Source organism: Gekko japonicus, unplaced genomic scaffold (assembly GCF_001447785.1).
Source record: "Gekko japonicus isolate JY-2015 unplaced genomic scaffold, Gekko_japonicus_V1.1 scaffold1688, whole genome shotgun sequence".
NCBI lineage: Eukaryota > Metazoa > Chordata > Lepidosauria > Squamata > Gekkonidae > Gekko > Gekko japonicus.
Window position 1 is genome coordinate 64838 of NW_015172057.1, and position 22048 is coordinate 86885.

General features: G+C 40.7%; 1 protein-coding gene across 1 annotated transcript in view; it reads left to right on the forward strand.

Annotated features, from left to right (window-relative positions):
- Window positions 1-22048, forward strand: part of MMS22L (MMS22 like, DNA repair protein) — a 138959-nt gene that overhangs the window by 13326 nt on the left and 103585 nt on the right. Inside the window, exons 3-7 of the mRNA XM_015420755.1 lie at window positions 6979-7031; window positions 10259-10346; window positions 10426-10603; window positions 13179-13272; window positions 21820-21950. Coding sequence (XP_015276241.1) covers window positions 6979-7031; window positions 10259-10346; window positions 10426-10603; window positions 13179-13272; window positions 21820-21950 — 544 coding nt within the window. The remainder of the gene's footprint in view (window positions 1-6978; window positions 7032-10258; window positions 10347-10425; window positions 10604-13178; window positions 13273-21819; window positions 21951-22048) is intronic.

Consider the following 22048-nt stretch of genomic DNA (forward strand, 5'->3'; position numbering starts at 1 on the left):
TGCAGAGGCCATTTCAAAGAGTTTTGAGGGGAATTCAGCCGTCCCTGAAGGGATTTTTTTAGTTTTTGGATTTTTCTAGAAGCCCAGGAAGTCTACTGACTATGTAGGAAAAGCTGTTGGGGGAGAGTGAGCCCCCTGTTGGTGGAAATAAGTATCCGCACACACAAAAAACCTCTTGAAAATAGAATAAGGATATTAGTGCTGTGAAAGGCGTTAAGATTCTAAAGGAGAAAGTAAAATACTTCAGAGGGCATATTAGCGACTAGAGAGAGTAAAAATCTGATATTGTCAGAGTATTATATGAGTGTGAGAGGGAAAAGCTGACAGAAACCGGAGTTAAAAAGGGAAAGATTCAACTGAGCAATATATAATAAAGATTGGAGAAGGTACATCCTGAATAGAAGGAAGAGTTTGAGAAAGAGGAGTGATTGAGGCTGAGAGAGTGTGATACCTCAGTTGGAAGTTATTAACATATACTGTTTTATTCACTGCAGGCACTTGCTGCTGAAACACACTCAGCTTCTGCTGTAGACTGCACCACAACAGTTTGCTTTCTACTAGTCCAGTCTATTACCGTATTTTCCGGCGTATAAGACGACTGGGCGTATAAGACGACCCCCAACTTTTCCAGTTAAAATATAGAGTTTTCCAGTTAAAATATAGAGCTGTGCTGATGCTTCTGGCGTACCGGCGTATAAGACGACCCCCCACTTCTGAGAAGATTTCCCTGGGTTAAAAAGTAGTCTTATACGCAGGAAAATACGGTATCTCCATAGAAGAATAGATATCCACTTGTTGACTTGTAATTGTTCGATTCTTCTCCCCAGCTGGCATCCATATATCCAATGAGTCCTTCAAATGGTGCAATTCTCAGTTGTAAGTCCATCGTTCCTTTCAGACACCATGCCAGTTTCTTTATTGCACTCCAATCATGATAGTTAGGTGAACTCACTTTTCTGCATAAAATGCCAACTGCTGCTGTGATATCGGGCCTTGTGGTTTTGCTCAGGTAGAGAAGTTTTCCAACTGCTTCTCTGTATTCTCCAATGTCTTCGAGAGGTCTCCCATCCCTTTCCTTTAGATATCCAGGTTCCAGTGGTATGGATGATGCTTTGCAGGTTTTCATACCAACAGATTCTATAAAGTCCATAATCTTTCGTTTCTGGCATAGAAGGAAGGTTCCATCCTCGAGTCTTTCAACTTGCATGCCGAGGTAGTGTTTTACGTCTCCAAGCTGTTAGATTTCTACTTCCTTGTTCAATCTATCAGCTATTCCTTTACTATCCTCTCTGTTTTGACAAGGCACGCTCAAGTCGTCAATGTAAACAAGAACATACTGGTATTGTCCATTTTTAATTCTAGTGTACAGGCAAGGTTCAGCTTTCCCTTGCTCAAAGCCTTGCTTCTGCAGTATCCGGTAATTTTGTCATACCAGGCCTTTGCTCCTTGTTTTAGTCCATAGAGTCCTTTGTTGAGTGTGTAAACATAATCTTCTTGTCCTTTGACTTTAAAACCTTCAGGTTGTTCCATATAAATTTCTTCAGATAGTTCTCCATTGAGAAATGCAGTCTTTGTCGAGATGCTCTACAATCATGTCTCTTGATGCTGCAACACTAAGAAGTGTTCTGAACGTTGCTTGGTCGGTAACTGGAGCAAAAGTTTCAAGGTAGTCAGTCTCATATTCTTGTGAATAGCCTTTGACTACTATGTGTGCTTTGTATAGCTCTATGGTCCCATCATCTTTATGCTTGATTTTAAATATCCATTTGCTTCCAACAGGCTTTCTGCCTTGAGGTAGCTTGGTAAGAGTCCGTGCTTCTTTCTCATATATGGATAGTATTTCCTGTTCCATTGCTTCAGTCTATCTGTCTCTTTCACTCGCAGATAAGTTGTATATTTCTTTCCAGTTCTTAGGTTCTTTTGCAGATTGTACAGTTTCACAAACTCCATATATCTTTGGTGGTTGCCCCTTAGTGCTTTTTTCTGATTGTCTCACACTGGTTGTGGGTTCTGTCATGGGTTCTGCTGCCTCCTCTCGTGCGGTTCCCCTTCTGTTCTGGTAGTTTCTTCAGAAGATAGACCTGCCGGTTCCCCGGTGGTCACCACAGGTAACCATGCAACCAACTCTTCAGGGGCAGTCCAGAACTCTGTATATCAGTTGCACTGGAAGCACATGGCAAATTACATTCAACATACACAACATTGCATTCCCCAACTGTGTGATTTTGGGGGTTGTATATCATGTATCCCTTTCCACCAACAGGATACCCTACTACAAGTCCAATTTCAGCTCTGGGGTCAAGTTTTCCCCTTTTCTCTTTTGGTATGTGAGCATACCCTTTGGAACCAAAAGCTTTGATGTGCTTTAATCCAGTCCTCTTTCCAAACCAGGCCTCAAAAGGAGTGGTTCCAGTAATCTTTGAGGGTACTCTATTGTGTAGATATACTGCTGTGTTGACAGCCTCACCCCATAGGGTATTTGGTAGTCCAGAATGTATAAGCATTGCCCTACACATGTCCTGGATTGTTCTATTCAGCCTTTCAGAAGATCCATTTTGTTGAGGCTAGGCATATCATGGCAATCTACTGAACCCATAATCAAAGACTTGACATAGCCATCCCGCTTTTTAAATGCACTTTTCTCTGGCTCATTTGCTAGGGGTTCTTTCGTTAAAACATCTTCAGCCCCCAATACCTGTAGCTTATTTTTCAAAAACCTGTGCCACCAATTAAAATAATGTTGGGTTAACTTCAGTGGAGTCAATTCCCCTGGAGCACGGAACAGGAAAAAATAGGCCATTTAAAAAACCCCTCAAGCCTCTAAACTCAGCCTCTCTCTCAATCCAGTGAGCATTTTAAAACGTAGAATCGGTTGGGAATTCATAAAAACAAACAAAACAACCAGCCATCCTCTGCTACCAGAATATGTTGGAAAATATAGGCAAAAATACTTAAATACTCAAGAGTTTCCAATGGATTTCTGCTTCATTGGGGAGAAGTTTCAGGAAAAAGGGCACTATCCTAATACAGCATTCTATATATTAAGATCCAGAGAATGTCCTAGTGTAAAAATAATTTAATTTCTATGTTTATTTCTGCATTAATTTGCTAAGTTCTGTGTGTCCTATTTGCTCTTGGTATGGCAGTTTTTGACAATTCTCTTTGCGTTGTAGACTCGCACATTGGGGTTGCATGAGCCCGGGTGTGTGTCTGTGTGTGTCCTGCACTGGCAAGCAGAGGACAAAAAAATTCATTCCTTGAGTGTCTCTCCTTTCTGTACTTCATTCTTTTGGCAAGGCAGATGAATGTTTATATCCTTTCACTGCATTAGCCTTTTTAAATTCCCTACTAACCTCTTTGAATGCAAAACAATTTATGATTGCCACTCATTCTGCTAAGTTGAAATCTTCTCTTGCTGTACTATCAGGTGCTTGGGGTGTGCTTTCACTTGTTAACTATTTTTAAATCTACTTTTATAGCAGCTTCAACTACAGTGTGTCTATATTATTTCTGCTGTTTTAATACAATTACTACATGTCTGCAGTCTTGTGTGATGTACTTTAATCCATGTTAACTAGCCTTTTCCATAACTGGTTATTACTTTTAAAAAAGCCAAAATGTTATGCTATGAGGTAAAATGGGTTTAGGAAACATATTGCTGCTTTTAGTTGTTGCATCCTAATTTTTAACTTTGTGGTTGACTGTTAGGTACAGGCAGTAGAATGACATGTCTCCGGTCTTGAAATACACCTGCTTCTCTCTTGGCAGTCATATGGAGCATATTTTTGTTGAATTCTTTCATGTTAGATTTCTTTCATAAATTGCATTTGCCCAAAAATGGAATATAATCTTTTCTTTGAGTTGTAGCCCTGACCATGGCTGTCTGGGCATTTTTTTTTTTAAAGCATCTGTATTACTACCAGATGAGGTTACACTTCAGAATAGTTTGACATTTGAAAATTGCATCTAGTGCAGAATGGATCTGCCTGCTTATTAACTGGCATTTCCTGTAAAAGGCACCTTACACCTGTGCTGTATGATTAGCTGTGGCTGTCAATTCAGTTGAGTAAAGTTGAAGATTCAAGCTATGCTGCAGCCTGTTCACAAAAAGTTGCTTAACCTTTTGGTGACCACACTGCAGTCACTGTAGATAAAAGTCACTAGAAAGAGAATAATGCCAGGGAAAGTTGAAGGCAGCAAGAAAAGAGGAAGACCCAACATGAGATGGCTTGACTCAGTCAAGGATGCCACAAGGGCCCTCAGTTTGCAAGACCTGAGCAAGGCTGTTAACGACAGGACGCTTTGGAGGCCATTTAATTCATAGGGTCACCATAAGTGGAAAGTGACACATTCCCATGTACTTGAAAGTTGTGCAGATAGATCTGAAAGGACGTAAAGAAGTCTTGCCCCCTTGCCTGATTCACTGTAGGAAGTAACAGTTCATGCAGCAGACTAAATTTATCAAGCAGTTAAATTCTCACCTCTCTTCCCTGTTCTGACTATCAACATTTAACAAAAGGACTTGTCCACTGTACTGAGGTAAGGGAGTAGGTTTGCCAGCTCCCTTTCTAGCAGTGTTCTCAGGCCCTGTACTGTGGATGAGTTGTCAGAATTTTGGAGATGAAGGCTGTATAAATTATTAAGAGAATCCTGAGTGTATATTCTTGCTTTGTAAATTTAAATCATTAGTGGGTTGAATACTCAAGGTTAAAAGAAGAGTGGATCACTCAAGCACATGTAGTCTGCTTGAAATACCCGGTAAGTGTGGAAAGAACTCAGGACATGTGGTGATATATTTTGAAGGCGCATGAGAACAGAGATGTAAAATTTCTAGAAATTTTGGTGCCCTGTGTTTTGGAAAAAGTTAAAATTATATGCAATTCTTATCAGACCTAAACTTATTTTACTCCTTTATCAACCTAAAATCTAGCATTTATAACTTGGTTACTTCGTAAAAATGTACTATTTGACATATATGTGTGCGTGTGCATGGGATTTAAAAGTATGAATGTCTTAAAGCACAATCCTATGCAGAGCTGCTCCAGTCTGTCAGTAAGTCTAGGATTCCTGTGGTGTCTGCTTGGTGTTGCCTGGCCTTATTTGGCTTGTATTTATTTATTAATTATATGAGGCTTTTATATCGCCCTCTCCGTAAGCGGGCTCAGGGCGGTGTGCAACAAATTCCTATAAAAATACATATAAAATAATTAAATAGTCTAAAAATTCAATTCTAGAAATAAATCATCAAGTTCAGATGGTGCAGGAAATCAATCAATCTTTTCTTTCAGAGATAATATAATAAAACCTTTAAAATACAAATAACAAAACACTAACCAAACTGAATTCCTGTGTGCCCAGGTTCAAAACAAGCAGCTCTCCCCAAGTAAAGTCGCAAATACCTTGGCGTACTGTAATCAGATAGTAAATCCTCAAGAGCAGGGGGCTTGCAGAGAATATAGTTTCAAATGACTTTTTAAATTACTGCAAAATAACTCCTGGGGTTTGCTTTTGAGTGTGAAATGATCATTCCAATCCACAAGAAAGTTATCCCACACTATGAAATTTATCTCCATGGTTCTAGTGACTTGGCCCTTCTCCCTGGTTTTGTGTGTATGTGTGTTTGTTTATATGTTTGTGTCATACTGTTAAATACATTTTAGAATGTCAGTTTTATGTTTAAATGTTTTAATGCCTGGTGTTCAGCACCTGGGGAAACCTGTTTGGATTGAAAGGCAGCATAGAAATGTTTTTAAGTAGACATAATATCATCTTATGGCCATTTTAGCTTTGGCAAAAATGATCAGAGGTGGAAGCTGGCTTGCTTATTGTGGGACAGTTGAGCCTTGTTTTCCTAGCATCTCCACATCTACAAGATTCAATTTTCTTCCAGTGAAGCTGGGGTCAGCTAATGTCCGGAACTTGTACTGGGTGTGAGATTCCTATAAACTGGCCAACCCCAAACTCTCTTATTATTATTGCAACTCTAGTTATGAGTCTTAATTATTTGGGAGATAAGGGCAATTTCTTGCTTAAGTTAATCACAGCAATCAGAAAAGAATTGTGGTTTTTTAAAAAAATACTTTGCTGGGATGCTGGACAATTAAACTTGTGGCTAATGATTTGTAAGAATGTGTGATTTAATCCCTGTCGCTAGTGGCTTTGCAATTTAAGCAAACAACAGCTTGGAAAAGAAAAGTAGTATGTCAACTTCATCCTTTATGCTGTTGCACTCTGTTAAAGGCATAGGCTCAGAGTGCTGTTGCACTTTGTTAAAGGCATAGGCTTTCTGATTCCCCTCAAAATAAACCTGTTTCCCCCAGAATAAGATATGTACACATGTATTACTACAGCATTTTTCCTCTTCTTGAGGTTTGAGGATAAATTATTATTATAAATTTCCTTTATTCTCTTCTTCTCCAAAGGCATGTTAAGTTGAGTGATATGGCCAGTGCTGCTCAATGAAATTCATGGATGAACAGCAATTTAGATCCCAAACCTAAACAGCATTCTTCTGGCTCATCTGAAGACAAAATATAGTCTTGCTCTGTACTGCTAGGGAGTGGTTGGAATCTGTAGAATTTGATAGGCATGCCAATACATTTCTGGAAATGTGCTTGATTCTTTCTGTCTTTTTATCCGCTCTTGGTTTTAATGGCTGCTTAGGGTTTTTTTTAAAAAAAGGATGTAGTAACTGTTTCTTTATTTTGATGGGAGAAATGTGTTTTGTGTGTTTCGGTACAGAAGGTTGGATCCAGAATAAGTTTTCCAGTGGTGTAATGGAACTTCCCTGCCTTCCTCTTTCCACTGATCTCCATGGAATGCTCCTCCTAGGGGATAGTGGACCCTGAGGAATTACATGAAAGAGGTCACAGCAACAGTAGGAAGGAGGAATTGGTGGAAATTGTGGCCTTACTCTGTTCAGCCCCAGATTTTGTTGTTGCATGTTAATTTTCAACTGTGGACATCTCTTTTTCTTAGGCAACACATATATAAGCTGGAAAACCTCATTCAGCCAAGTTCGGCTGACTTTGGTAAGCTTATTTCTTATTGTCATTTTTTTATGTGCATGTTTTGCCTTTGAGTATGTTAAATCCAAATAACTGCCAGCTGAAATGGATCCTTCCTGAACCTCTGCCACCACTAAAGCTGTTTCTCAGGCCCAGGCAGTCCTCAGGAATAGCATGCAGAGCAGGAGAATGCAGCTTGAGCAGAAAATTTTGGGTCCTTTCTTGCATGAACATTACAACACAGGATGCAGCCCAGAGCCATTAATAATTTTGGTGCTGCATTCATCGATTTTGCTGATAATTGAAGACTGTCTGTGCTATTCTAAGCAGAATTAGGTCCTTATAAGCTCACTGGATTTAGAAGGTTGTAACTTCACTTGGGATGGCACCCTGAGAACTGATAAAATAGTAAACTCAATAATAGAGCATCAGACACAAAAAATCAAACAGAACTTTGGTACAGTGTATGATATACAGGAAATTTCTTATAAGGAGACTCCTATTAAAAATGGCAAAGCTTAAAATCCAATGTAAAAAACCCCTATAGTGGTAGTGGTAATTAATGGGAAAATTGGGGGGAAATACTTGGAAAAAACCAGCTGGTTTGTACAAACAGAGGCAGTTTTGAAAGCTTTGGGCTGTTGTCTCATGTGCATACAGTTTCAGAAAAGCTTTAAAAAACAGTCAGGGGAATGAACTTCCCAACAGAAGCAATATGGGTGGAGATACTAGGCCCTATGGGTTGCTTAAAACTAGGAGTGTACTATTGCCTGCCTGATTAAACCCTTGAGGCTGATCTGACAATGGAGAAGGGAATACAGGACATGACTAAAATAGATAATATGATACTGGGTGACTTCAGTTACTGTCACATTGACTGGGTAAACATGGAGGAGGAGGAGGGAATTGGATGTATACCCTGTCCTTCACTCAGAGTCACAGAGTGGCTGACAATCTCCTTCCCTTCCTCTGCCCACAACAGACACCCTGTGAGGTAGGTGGGGCTGAGAGAGCTCTTCGAGAACAGCTCTGAGAGAAATTGTGACTGATCCAAGGTCACTCCAGCAGCTGCATGTGAAGGAGTGGGGAATCAAACCCAGTTTTCCCAGATCAGAGTCCGCGTTCTTAACCACTACACCAAACTGGAATTACAATACCCACCCTGTGTACTCGAATTATGTTGTAGAAATGAGGTTTCTAGACATCGTAAATGACTGTGCACTGTAACAATCGGTCACAGAGCCAACCAAAGGGGTAGTGATCTTAGACTTAATTCTGAGTGGGGTTTGAGATTTAGTATAAATTAATAATCCCACATGCAGAAAGAGAATTTGAGGAGTGGATTGCTAAAAACATCAAGACAAACAACAACAACAACAATTCTTTAAAGATATGCAGATTTGGAAACCAGCCAGAGAGGCTGTTATTCCTTTGGATGACCTAGGAGTAAAAGGATTTCTGAAAAAAGATGGAGAGATGGCAGAGAAGCTAAATGAATTCTTTGCTGCCATAACTGACGAGGTGAGGTGGGATAGAGATCCTTTAATGAATATATAAATTTGAACCTGTGTTTACCATAGAAGGGGCTGCGGTGGCTCAAGTGGTTAAGACACTGAACTGCAGACTGGAAGGTCGGTAGTTCAGCAATTCAAGGCCCAAGTGCCGCATGGCGGAGTGAGCTCTCGTCTCTGGTCCCAGTTCCTGCCAACCTAGCAGAATTGATACCAAGAGCTAACCTACTTCAAGATAGGCCCAAACAAAACAAGAACAGAACATCACTGGTGGTCAAGTATTGGGAGGCAAGTCTTTTGTTGCCCATAGACAGCCTCCTAAACTAAAATAACTTTTCACCCACAATAATGCACTTCCTGCCATGGACTTTGGGACCAGAGCCTGCAGTAAACCAAGGTGCCAACTATGTCCCAGTGTTCACTCAAGACAGCACAATCACCAGACAGACCTACCCCCCCCCCATAGCATCTTAGGTTCATTCACTTGTTCGTCTTCCAACATCATACGTGCCATCCAGTGTCAACAATGCCGTTCTGTTCTCTACATCAGACAAATAGGTCAGTCCTTATGCAAAAGAATAAATGGGCATAAATCTGACATCAAAATCACAACACTCAAAAACATAACATTTTAAACTCCTAGGGTAATTCTATTGCTGACCTAAGAGTAGCAGACTTCAAACAGCACTTTCAAGGGGAGATTACAACATGAGATTGGGAATTTAAGTTCATTCACAGATTTAGAACAATTGGAAACACACACCCCCGAGGCTGAATAGGATTCTTACATCACTAATTTTCTGGCCCTGAGCATCTTTCTCTCTTCTAATAAAGCTGATTACATTTTGCATTATACCTCTGCATCCTGACTCCTTTCTTTGCAACACCCGTCCCACGCTCAACCTGGGGTATAAGGACTCGGGGACATCCAGTCCTACTTGTTTCTGACAGAAGAGGAAGCTTGGACTCTCAAAAAGCTCATACCCTGAAAATCTTGTTGGTCTCTTAAGATGCTACTGGCCTTGAATATGACTCCTCTACTGCAGACCAACAGAGCTACCCTCTGGAACGATCCACATTCAGAGTCAGTATAAAACCTCTGAATACCAGTGCCAGGTGGCAACATCATGGCCTTGGCCTCTGTGCCCTGTTATTGGCCCTCCAGAGTAACTGTGTGAGACAGAATGATGTCAAGGTACTTCTTGTGATGGGATAGCTCCTGCTCATGGATTGAAGCTGGATCAGGAATTTTGAGTTTCAGCAGAGACCTTAGATTGTAGGTCCCATGTCTAAGCTGACATTACTTGCTGAGTCTCTGTTTAACAAACTGTCAATATAGTATACTGCAGCTTTTATGCAACCCAGTTTGGTGCTGCTTTAATTCCATGTAGCCAGCTATGTGGATTGAATGATCTTTTCTCTGGCATGACTATGGCTTTTTTAAAAGGAATGTGTTTGGTGAGCTGCTGTATGAACAACTTTCCACACAAAGCTTAATGTGTGCACAAACTTTTTCAGTTGCTGTTTGTGTTGGTACTTGGTCTGTGGCCCCGCCTGACTTTTATTTCCTCTGGAACTGAAGCAGATTTCAGTGCTCAGATAACCTTTTAGAAGATATTCTTGACTTCCCCCCCATTTCCTTCTTTGTGAATGTGGTGTATTCATTCAAGTGTGTATGTGTCCATCCATATCAGTGCAGCACAGCAGGGTTCACACGTGACATTTGTCCATTACTTTCAGGTCAGGCTGCAAACCTTCACTGGGAGGCCCATAGCATCAGACAGCAGTGTATTAAATTCCTGCAGTATGTGAAAGTTTTCATCTTCAGGTGAGATGTCAAACACAGTTCTTGTTTAACTTTGTACATTTATTGCCATATGATATTCCACGATGATGTACTCATTCAGGTATCTGGAACCACTCAAGACAGAAGATGATGAGCTGTTGCATCCATTTGAGAAACAAGAAGTTCAGCTCCCTTCCTTGCTTGTTGAAGAGGTCCATTCTTTGACTCTGTACATCGGGCGCCTATATGAACCCCCTAATTCTATCCTGGGAGGATTTTCCATTCAGCCTCAAGCAAAGGTTTTGACTGTTTTCATTTTCTTTTTTGGTGATGGATGCATAAACATATTAGAACGTCATTATTAAAGTCAGAAAAATGATGTATGGTATAAGGAAGAATCTTATAGGCCAGTGATTCTAGTTGGTTCTGTCTTGTCAGATCCTCCCAAAAGTGATGTTTGAGTTATCCATACGTGCAGTCCTGCAGCTTTGTGGTATTGCATCAATAATCGACACCAGTAACGTGCCCTTAGCTAAGAGCTGATGGGTGCATGGATGCATGCACATGCATATATCACTTCGGTGCTTTTCTTTTCTTTCTTTCTTTTTTTTAATTAAAAGTTTTAATAACAACATACTACATCAAAAATACCAAAACCAAGCAGAGTATAAATACCAAACAGTAAACACTTTGCTTTAAAAAATTGTAGCTACATTGAAGTCTAAATCCAAAAGCACTTTAAAAAAAAGTCACTTTGGTCCTTTTCTGTAAGAACATATAATACTGATGTGTTCTATTATTACAACACATTGCCATTGCTTGGGACATTTGTAAGCATGGACAGCTAGTGGTGATAGTATATATTTCTTCTGACAGTAAAATTTTTGGTATGGTGGAAGTCAGAAGGATCGGTGACCAGCACCTTTTACTGGCAGATCACATGATCCAACTCACAGAGTACAATAAAACCTCTGCATGTGCCAGAGCTCTTGTGCAAGTGGAACTTTTAAAAAAGAGTGTGGTAGCCATTTCTACTAAGCCAAACTTATTTATATCCCCGCTTACATTTCTGCTTGTGCAAGATCTTGTGCAATCAAATTCTGTGCACTATAGTATATAGGAAGGAAAATGCTAGGTATTACGCAAGAGCTTTGTTACGCCAACAGCTTTATCTACAGCTGAGGCTAACTATATTTTAACGTGAGTGCTAGCCAACTATACCGAGGTTTTGTCTACCGATAGAGACCCAGTAATGGAGACCACACGGGTGTTTTTCCAAAACAAATAATCTTTTTACTGAAGGATTTCGAGTTCACACATACAAAATAATCAGTCTCTCTTTTCACATACACTCAAGATTCCTTTAGAGTTACAGAAAGAAATCAAAATAGATTATCGGTTACTTGAAGGTAGGTAGGTATAATTCGATTTATACTCGCCTGTTTCCAGAAGTCTGTTGCAATGGAAGAATAGGGGGTAAAAGAATTCCTAGGGGTTTTAGCTAACTCACACCTGCTAGAACCTGCTAAAAAAATGTGGACCTCATTGGCTGCAGTCCAAGAGTTCTTAAAGTAGACAAAGGATTGTGGTATAGGAAGCTGGACTTAAGAGGTGGCAAAGAAGACAGAGGTTGTAGAGAAAGGGTGGCTAGCAAAGACCTAAGGTTTGGGTCTTTACTTTTATAGTGGAACCTCCAGGTGGGCGGCACCTTGCCAAGCTGTAGTCCCACCTACTCACAAGTCAATCCCATGAACTACCTGATTGGTGAATGTAGAAAGGGGCAGGTGTCCCTATGGGTTGGGCCAACATCTGAAATACTATACTCTATCTCATGGAATACCATTTGGCTAGGTGTGAAGTCGCTTCTTCCTGTTTCTCTCTGGGTTGTCGTTTTCTGCTAACAATGGCTAACATGTGCTTCTGCTTCCCATGATGCACTTTGAGCTGAATGTGTGCAAGCTACATTAACATAAAATGCAGGCAAATGGTTCCCATGTGAATTCTGTCTCACAGGAGGTAATTCAAACAGCTTCTTCTAGGCTCATGGTATACAAGTGTGTGCACAGTCCATTTGTTGTGTGTGTGTAGCAGATATAAATACATAAATTAGTTCATTTCTCAACAATTTGCACAAGCAGAACTGTACTAAATCATTTATATTTCCTGCTTGCTCATTGTTGGGTCCAAAACCACTGTGTTTTAATGTCTAAATGCATGTGACAGCAAAGATGACTCTTACCTTCAAAACAGAAGGAAGTAATATAGGAGCATTATGGACCAGTGTAATAATATGTAATCTCTCATGTGTGTGTGTGTATACGCGTGCACACACACCTGGAAATCATGGCGATCTGCGGTGACTGACCCCTACTGGGGACCTGGAGGATAGTCAGAGAGGTGGCTGAATAAAGCCTGCCCCTGCCTCCCGACTGCTGGTATTCCAAAGAGGTCTCCCATCCAAGGACTTGCCAGAGTCGACCCTGCTTAACTTCTGAAGTCAGATTAGATGGGGCTTGCCTGGACTATCCAGGTCATGGCATATAATAATAATAACAATGTAATCTCTTGAACTCCAGGTAATTAATTTGAGGTGATCACACCATTGCAAACTTATCCTTGTAGAGTCCAGTAATGAGCAAGAGTTTTTTAAAATGTTAATTATGTTATTGAGTTTTGAGCTACCTCAAAGTAGGGTGTTTTCCCACTTAGAACTCACCTGCCTGTTTCAACTCCTCCCACTTATTTCTGACAGATATAAAATCCATTTGTATGTATAGCCAAGGCAGTCATGTTAACTGTGTGAGCCACAGTTCAGTACAAGTAATATTACTACATTATTTTTAAATGTTATGCAATTTTTTGTGTTAATTGCAGTTATTCCCCCCATCATGGCATTTACTGCATCTTCACCTAGACATCCGCTGGTCAGTGTTGGAAATTCTTCATCTTCTGGATGAAAAGCTGTCAAGTGAGTCTACCTGATTTATTTTTACAATAGTGTTTTGAATTTCTTGTTTGAGTGGGTCATGAACTCTGTTTGCTTCAAAATGCTTGAGCAAAGAATGACCACCGAAGTATCTTGGAGGAAAAATCCGTTTTCTCTTTTTTATACAAAGGCAAATTGCAAAGCATATTGTTATTGGAATCTTTTTTACCAGGTAATTTGTTTTTGCCAGTTACCTGAGAACAGGGCTTTTTTTGTAGAAAAAGCCCAGCAGGAACTCATTAGCATAATAGGCCACACCAACAGTAGAATCTCATTAGCATATTAGGCCACACTCCATGCCTTCCCTTGGTTTGCCTGGGTGCCCCGCGGCTGCCCTTGGACAGGCCGGGGAAGGCAGGCCGGGGAAGGCACGGGGAGGCATTTAAATGCCTCCCCGATCCTTCCCGGGCCCCCACTGGCCTTCCCGGGCCCCCACTGGCCTGCCTGCCTCAGAGTAGCTGGGGGGATTCTCTCCAGGCCTTCCCTCTGTAGCCACACACGCAGAGGTTTTGGCTGTAGTGGGCGTGGCCAACTCTGAAGCCAGCCGGAACTCCGTTCCTGCCCAAAAAGAGCCCTGCCTGAGAATAGGAAAGAGCAAGAGTCCAGTAGCACCTTAAAGACTAACAAAATTTGTGACAGGATATGAGCTTTTGTGAGTCACTTCTCACTTCTTCAGATACAGCAGTAAGCAGTGACTCACGAAAACTCATACCCTGCCACACATTTTGCTAGTCTTTATGGTGCTACTGGGCTCTTGCTCTTTTCTGCTGCTACAGAGAGACATAACACAGCTACCCATCTTCATCTGAGAATAGTTCAACAAATCAGCACATATTCAGTCACAAGCCAATCTAGGTAGTGGTTGTTTTTTAATGGAGGTTTATCTCTCACCCCCCCACACACAGTTTACTTGGTCAGATTTTAGTATTTTACTATTTGTTATTTATTGTTAGGCTTTTCACTTCCTTGACGGCATGGGTTAGGGGGGGAAAGGTACCAGTGTTGCTACTTTGTTTTTTCTTCATGACTGGTTTTGTATGAAAAAATGAGGAAGGGGGCAAACATAAGGGAAAGAAACAATTTGTGAAAGTGTATTGAAAAAAGGGCAAGTCAGTATATATCTGTCAGAGTCCTACAACAAACGGGCTCAACAACATTCCCTCCAGAAGGATCAAGTTTATTGAGTTCAGTAGAAGCAGGTCATCTGTGCATACAGTTTCTGTGTAAAGGCTAACCCCACAAGCGGGAAGGGAGAAGATATACTGCATTTGAAGCGTGCCCTCTGATGGGGGCAAGCCAATCAGAGGTGCAAGCCTTGCATGCTTAAAGTAAGGACTACAAGTTCCCAGGGAGGCGAGAGTGTGAGGCATCAAGGTCAGGCAACCAGATAAGGCGCAGTGAGAAAGTGCAAGTTAACAATCCAGGACAATAAGATGTTCACTTTACAGACTCCCTTCCCCCACCACCAACCACGGCAGCATAGCTGACAATATCCTTTAAAAGAAAAACAGAATTTTTAAAAGGTAAATAATATGCAGATGCTATTGAGTAGCCACTGGATTAAAAACAAAGGGGCATATATTTGAAGAGTTCCACTTATAGGCAGCTAAGTAAATAAATGATTAGCTGAAATTCAAAAAGATAATTTCCCCCCAGTGTTACAAATGTGTTAGCAAATTGTGGGAGCCAGCTAGAATTTTTAAACACTTAATTTTTTTTTATTTTTTAAATAACAATACCAAAAAAATACAAATACTAACATATCAAGTGACCAAATACAATCTTATTACATAGCACACTTTACATTTTTGAGTTTTTATATATAAAGTTTTTCAATTCTTAACAAGTTCTTAATAAAATACAAAAGTTAGAAACAAATTCAAACAACAAAAACCATTTCTTAAAAAAATTAGTCGAAGTCTTAATTCGGTCTGTTGCCACCATCTGAGATGCTAATTTGTCTGTGACAGCTAGGTCCCAAACTTTCATAAACCATTGCCTTACAGTTGGTATTTTTTTCGATTTCCAGTTTTGTGCAATTAAGGTTTTGGCCCTAAGAAGAAGGATTAAAAGAAGGTCTATTTTGTTGCCTGATTTTTTAATGCCTGGCCAATAGTTTAAAAGAATAGATTTTGGAGTAAAAGATATCTTAATTCCTAAAATGTTTTCAATTTTTAAAAATATTTTTTCCCAAAAAGTAACAATAAAAGGTCATTCCCACCAACAATGTTTTAAGGTCCCAATATTCCCACACCCTTTCCAGCATTGTGGATTCAAGGTGAATATTATAAATGCTAGTCTTTTAGGGGTTAAGTACCATCTTGCATATAATTTAAGATTTTCGAATTTAATATTCAATGCATTCGTTTTATAGAGATGATTAGACCAGATTTCTTCCCAGTGAGCTCTATCTAAAGAAAGACCACAGTCTCTATGCCAAGATTTTTGTATTGAAGTTAGCTGGTTCCATTTTTGTTGTTTCAATAATTGATATATTAAAGAAATCAGACCTCTAGCTGATTGTTTATTTTTTTGAAATAAAGGATTCAAATTGTGTAAGTGGTCTATTCAACATACGTGAAATATTAGGATTATTCACAAAATTTTTAACCTGTAAGCATTGTAGCCATGGAATTTCAAAACTGTACTTATTCTCTGTTGTTTCGTAAGCAGTTGTTTTTGTTGATATAAATCTCCTAACCTAAACAGTCCTTTTTCTTTCCATACTTCAAATGTTGGTGGGTCTAATCCCGGAAGGAACCATGGTTGCCATATAAACACCATTATTGGTGATACCGGAGGTGCTATTATTGTTCTAAATCTATCCCAAATATCTAAGGATAATTTCAAAAAAGGGTTATGGGGCTCCTTCAAGTTTCTATTTGAGGGTAATTCCAAAGTCTTTCTTATAGTGTTCCCGAATGTAAGTAAGCTTGTTCAATAAATATCCAAGGCTTTGTTATTGTAGTCTGTGCATAATAAGCTATAGTCCTTAGTTGCACTTTATTATCATATTGTTCTAGGTCAGGAAAACCAGCCAGCTAGAATTTTTAAAAGTAGAAGTTGAGATTGCATTTTAGTACATCTCTTTTCTTCAATTAAGCCCATCCTTCAGGAGAATCCTGAACGTTATGTATTTAAGTTCTCGCAGTTGTGTGCAAGAAACACCCTTCTGGCTTATATTTCGTTCTTTCACCCGTTCTTCTAGAATTTTAATCATACAGGATTTATCCATCTATACATGTCCAGCACCATTTTTAAATGTATTAATAAATCAATTCATCAATCCCTTTTTACAGTAAAACCTAATTTCTAAATCAATCAAGTGGTCAATCCGTCTGTTTGTAACACATTTTAAACCAATTAACACATTCAGGGGAATTGTCCTATTGATTTCGGTAAAATTTCCCACTGGTGTACAACCCATGACCCTGTTTAAAATAACCACTGACCAGTTTGCAAATGCTCTTACTCAGCCTTAGAACTGATAAATATATGCTACGTTTGAGTAAGAAAAGCCTTACTCGAAGATGCATTTCACTTCTAACAGAGAAAATATTTAATGGATAGAGATTTTTTCCCAACACTTCCTCAAATTCTCATTTTTTAAAATCATCAGAAACATTGGAAAAAGAGGGAGATACCCCCCCCCCTATTTTCCCAGGCATTTCTAGTTCAGGTTTGTGTACCTTGTTCTCTTCCGTGTTATCTTCACAATAACCCTGTGGAGTTAGATTAAGAGAAAGTGATTGGTCCAAGGCCACTCAGCTTCATGCTGGAGTGGGGATTTGAATCAGGATCTCCCGACTAACACTGTAACCATTATATCATGCTGGCCAGTGAACAGTAAGGCTGCTTAGAATTTTTAAACAGAGAAACTATTTAAAAGCTCTCATTAGATCCCAGGCAGCTAAATTTATTTATTTATTTATTTATAGCTTCGATTTCTAGACCGCCCTGACCCCGGAGGGTCTCTGGGCGGTTTACAGGGTTTCAATGTTACTATCCCTAACTACGGCCACATAGTGAGGGGGAGGGGCTACCTACCGGCACCCTCTTGAGATCTGTCATTCTTGGCTGCTGATTGACTAGATGAGTTATTTTCACTCTTCTAATTACTGGGTATTTATATAATAGTATGCAGTGTTTGCTTGGATCTGGATAGCCCAGGCTAGCCTGATCTTATCAGATCTCAGAACCTAAGCCAGAGGTGTTGAACTCATTCGTTAGGAGGGCCGGATCTGACATAAATGTCACTTTGTCGGGCTGGGCCATGTGTGCCATAAAATGTAACCCAAGGTACTGAGATATAATCTTTATAAAGATGATTTCAGATACTGAATGCCAATAGCAGACTTGATTGGATTAGGTGTGATATGCAGAGGGGTAGTAGGCATGGAGATATCAGCATTGGTAATGAGACAGGAAACCTTGCTCTCAGTTTGGTATGGGAGGATTCAGTCCAGGAGGATGCAAAGAATAAATGGAAATATGTCTGAAGAAGTGAGCAGTGACTCATGAAAGCACATACCCTACCACAAATTTTGTTGGTCTTTAAGGTGCAACCGGACTCTTACTCTTTCTACTGCTATTAGAAACCACAACGTTCAAAAACCATTTTAACTTTTCAGGACATTCAGTTGCTGACCTAAGAGGAGCAGTTCTCCTACTCTTAAGTATGAGACTTCAGGCAGCTCTTAAACAAGTGATTCAGCTTTATTAGAACTTAGCAGAAAACAACTCAAAAACATGAGAACAACAGGCTCTCTTTAAAACTATCTGGGCTTGTATAACCATGCCCACTGTTGAGTTAAGAACCAATCATAACGTTAACATCAATGGCCTCAGTTCCCTCCAGAGCCGTTCTTGGGTTCTGATTGGTCTACTGCGCAGAGTAGCCAATCAGAATGTGTATTTTACAATACCAGCCTTAGATTTGCTGAACAGACGAAGCTCAGACGTGTATGCACAATGCATAACACCTACAACGGAATTTCAAAGTGAGATTAGAAAATGAGACTGATCCTGAAGCTCAAGACAATGCAAACTCCTGGACTGAATTGAGACCTGGATTTCTTCTCTCATTACCAATGCCTGCTATTGTCATTTGGCATCTGGAATCACTTCAAGATAGAAGGACAGATGTATTCACATTCTTGCTGTATCATGCCCTGCCACAATTTTTGTTAGTTATTAAGGTGCTACTTTACTCTTGCACCCTTTCACTAAAAAGGAATGCAAGCTGTGCTGTTAGGTTTCTTCCCCCCCATCTGTTAGAACTGGAAAGGGGGATCTTTCTAAGTACCATGGGACTCAGAGTCAGTCTCTCTCTGAAGAAGTGTGCAGGCACAGAAAAGCTTATACATGGAATAAAACATTGTTGGTCTTCAAAGTGCCATGGGGCACTCTCTCTCTCTCCCGCCTCTTCCTCCCCAGGGAGAAGGGAGGAGCCCTCAGGCAATTGAAGGAAGGGAGGCTTGGCTTTCTCTCCTCTATGAAGCAGGAAATAAGAGAGACTGGGCAAAAGGGACCGTGATGCAGAAAACAGGAAGCAGCAGAGAGCCAGTTGCTCACGGGCCAGATAGGAGCCCTGCAGGCGCCAGATCCAGCCCCTGGGCTGTATGTTTGACACCCCTGAGCTAAGCTAGTATTTGGATGGGGGACCACCAAGGCAGTCCAGCATTGCAATGTAGAGGCTGGCAATGGCAAACTACCTCTGGATGTCTCTTGCCTGGAAAACCGAATGGGATTGCCATAAAACAGCTGAGGGAAATAAATAAATAAATGCAATCTTTTTGGTCAAAAATAAGAATTCAAGTTTAAGAATAAGGACAGAATAATTTTCAGTTCAGCAAGTTTTTAAAAAATGGGCCATGTTTTGGAATTGGGAACACTGGAAAAGTTAGCAACATAGCTAGGGAAGTTTATGTTTAAATCATGGTCTTGTTCTACTTTGATAGAGGGTTGGCCTGCCAATGGGAGAACACAAATCCTCATTCATGTTTTTCAGTCTGATGAGACTTCATGTGGTTCTGTTCAATGAAAGTGGTTATATTGTACCTAATAGTGTTTCATAATTAACCTGCTTGGCTTAGACTGAGCCGACTGAAGCTGAACCCAGTGAAGACGGAGGTGGTTTGGGGGTAGGGGTCGCACTCCTGACCTTCGGTGGGGCACCGTTAGCACCAGCACCAGTGGTTAGGAGTTTGGGAGTGCTCCTGGATACCTCCTTAACAATGGAGGCCCAGGTAGCAGCCACAGCTAAGTCGGCCTTTTACCACCTTCGGCTGATTCGGCAGTTGGTTCCCTTCCTCAACTGCGATGATCTGGCTACAGTGGTCCATGCAATGGTCACCTTGAGACTAGACTACTGTAACGCTCTCTACATGGGGCTGCCCTTTTTGCAAATCCTGAAGCTGCAGCTAGTGCAGAATGCCGTGGCCAGGCTTCTGATGGGCCTTCCTAGATGGGAGCACATCCGGCCTGCGCTGAAGGCACTGCACTGGCTGCCAATACCATACTGAATTCACTTCAAGGTGCTGGTACTCACTTTTGAGCCCCATATGGCCAGGGTCCGACAAACCTGAGGGACCGCCTTTCCCCATATATACCCCAGAGAGCACTGCGGTCGGGGTCACAACATCGATTGACCCTCCCAGGCCCTAAGGATTCCAGGCTCGCTGCTACTAGAGCCAGGGCCTTTTCAGTGGTGGCTCTATACTGGTGGAATGAGCTCCCAGAAGAGATCAGGGCCCTGCAGGATCTTCTACAGTTCCGCAGGGCCTGCAAGACGCAGCTCTTCCACCAGGCTTTCAATTGGGAGCTGCCCTCACCACTACCACCAACATCTGTGGTTATGGGTCGGCCCCAGCTTTGAGATCGAGCCATACCATTGTGTGACGCCAGAAGATTACTTAGTCTGAAATTGTATGTGGTTACATCATATAGCACGCCATCTCAATTAGCGATGGAATGTTTAGTACTACTAGCACTTTATGGTTACCTGAATGTTTTAAAATGTTTTTATGTGGATTTTATGGTACCTTGTACCGATTACTATAAGCTGGAATTACTACAAATGGAATTAATAAATATAAATAAATAAAACCTAATAGTGGTTATTTTGTAGATTACTGTAGATTTGCATTGATAAGTATCTCTGTTCTGAGTAGTGTTCATATATTTTTAAACTCATGTTCTCTGCTACTTTATAACTTTCTGGTAGTATTTGAAGTGAGCTGAGATTGATTTATTTATTTGATTTGTAGCTCGCTGTCCCCCCACATGGGGCTCAGGGTGGTTAACAATATTTAATAACTACGTTCCAATGAATACATATATTCAGATTAAAATTTAAAAACAATAAAACAGTAATAATCAGAACTAATCAGATGGCTTTTAAACTGTATATATCCTTTCCCCAAGTGGGGAGAGATAAGGAGGCCAGGCTTGATGGCAAACCATCGCTGTCCTCAACTGTAGGCCTGGCGGAACGTCTCTGTCTTACAGGCCCTGCGGAACCGCATTAGGTCCCACAGGGCACGGATGTCACTGGCAGAGAGCCCTACCAGGCTATCCCCTGGCATTGTTCAGTCTTCACTGTGTTTTTGTGGAGCCCAGCCCTCCAGAGCGAGGCATCTTAGAGTGATGCTAGGTTTTGCCAAATCTGGACTGTTCTAAATTATCTCTCCGTTTGCCAGTCCATCCTTCTCCATGATCACTGCTACTGTACAGTAAGTGGGATGCCTCAGAGGTCTCTTTGGTATTGCACATATCTCTTTGGTGTAGTATTATTTGGCATGGGGCTCTTGCTAGGTCATGCTACTAAAAGAAGCAGGCAGAAAAGTGAGGATGCCCAGGAAGGCCTGGCAATATCACAGAAGTCCAGGAATCCTCTCATTATGTGAGATGTCAGATGGAATGAAGGAAATAAGAGATGCCTGAGGTCTGGGAAAGGACAGGAGAAAAGACTATATCCAAACGTCGCCTAGAAGAATCTGCCCCCTCCCACTGGAATGTTGACCATTCCTTACCTTACAGATTTTCCCTTATATATGAATATGCTTTGAATAGAATACTGCAGTACAATGATACTAAGGCCCAGTTAAAATGTTATCTGAGCAGCATGGTTTCTGCTCTACCTTGGTTGCTTTCAATCCATTCTGACAATGTAAAAAGCTTCCTAATGAGGTGGGTATGATGCGTAATCATGCAATCCACCCTAGCTGTATGGAGCGGAAGCTTTGTGCTTTGCCAGAGCAGCAAGAGAGAAAAAGCAGGATAACGAGAGTCACAATTTTCCAAATCAGGTATCAGAACTGTAGCAGTGAACTAGTCATCCAATGTGAAACTCCCCTTCTCCATGCAGCAAAAAAAATGTGGGGGGGATAAAAATCCATTATGCATTCCTTACATACTGCCCACTTTTGTGTTCGTTCTTTGAACATGTACAATGACATGATTTGTTACTGTTTTTGTATTCAGAAAACCAGTTCTAAAGATCAAATTTCTCCCATTTCTCTTTTCTAGGGCAAACTATATATGCTCATAAGTTTACCAATTTAACTGGTGAAAATTTAACCAACATCAGTTTGTTCGAGCAACACTGTGGGAACCTCTTACATGATCTGATAAGTTTGTCAATTAACAGGTATACAAAGGTATTATGATATTTTTATTCCTTACTATATTGTCAACATTCCATAACTGTTTTAGGACAGTGATTCTTCATGGAGTTCCATATGGCCTACCAGAATGC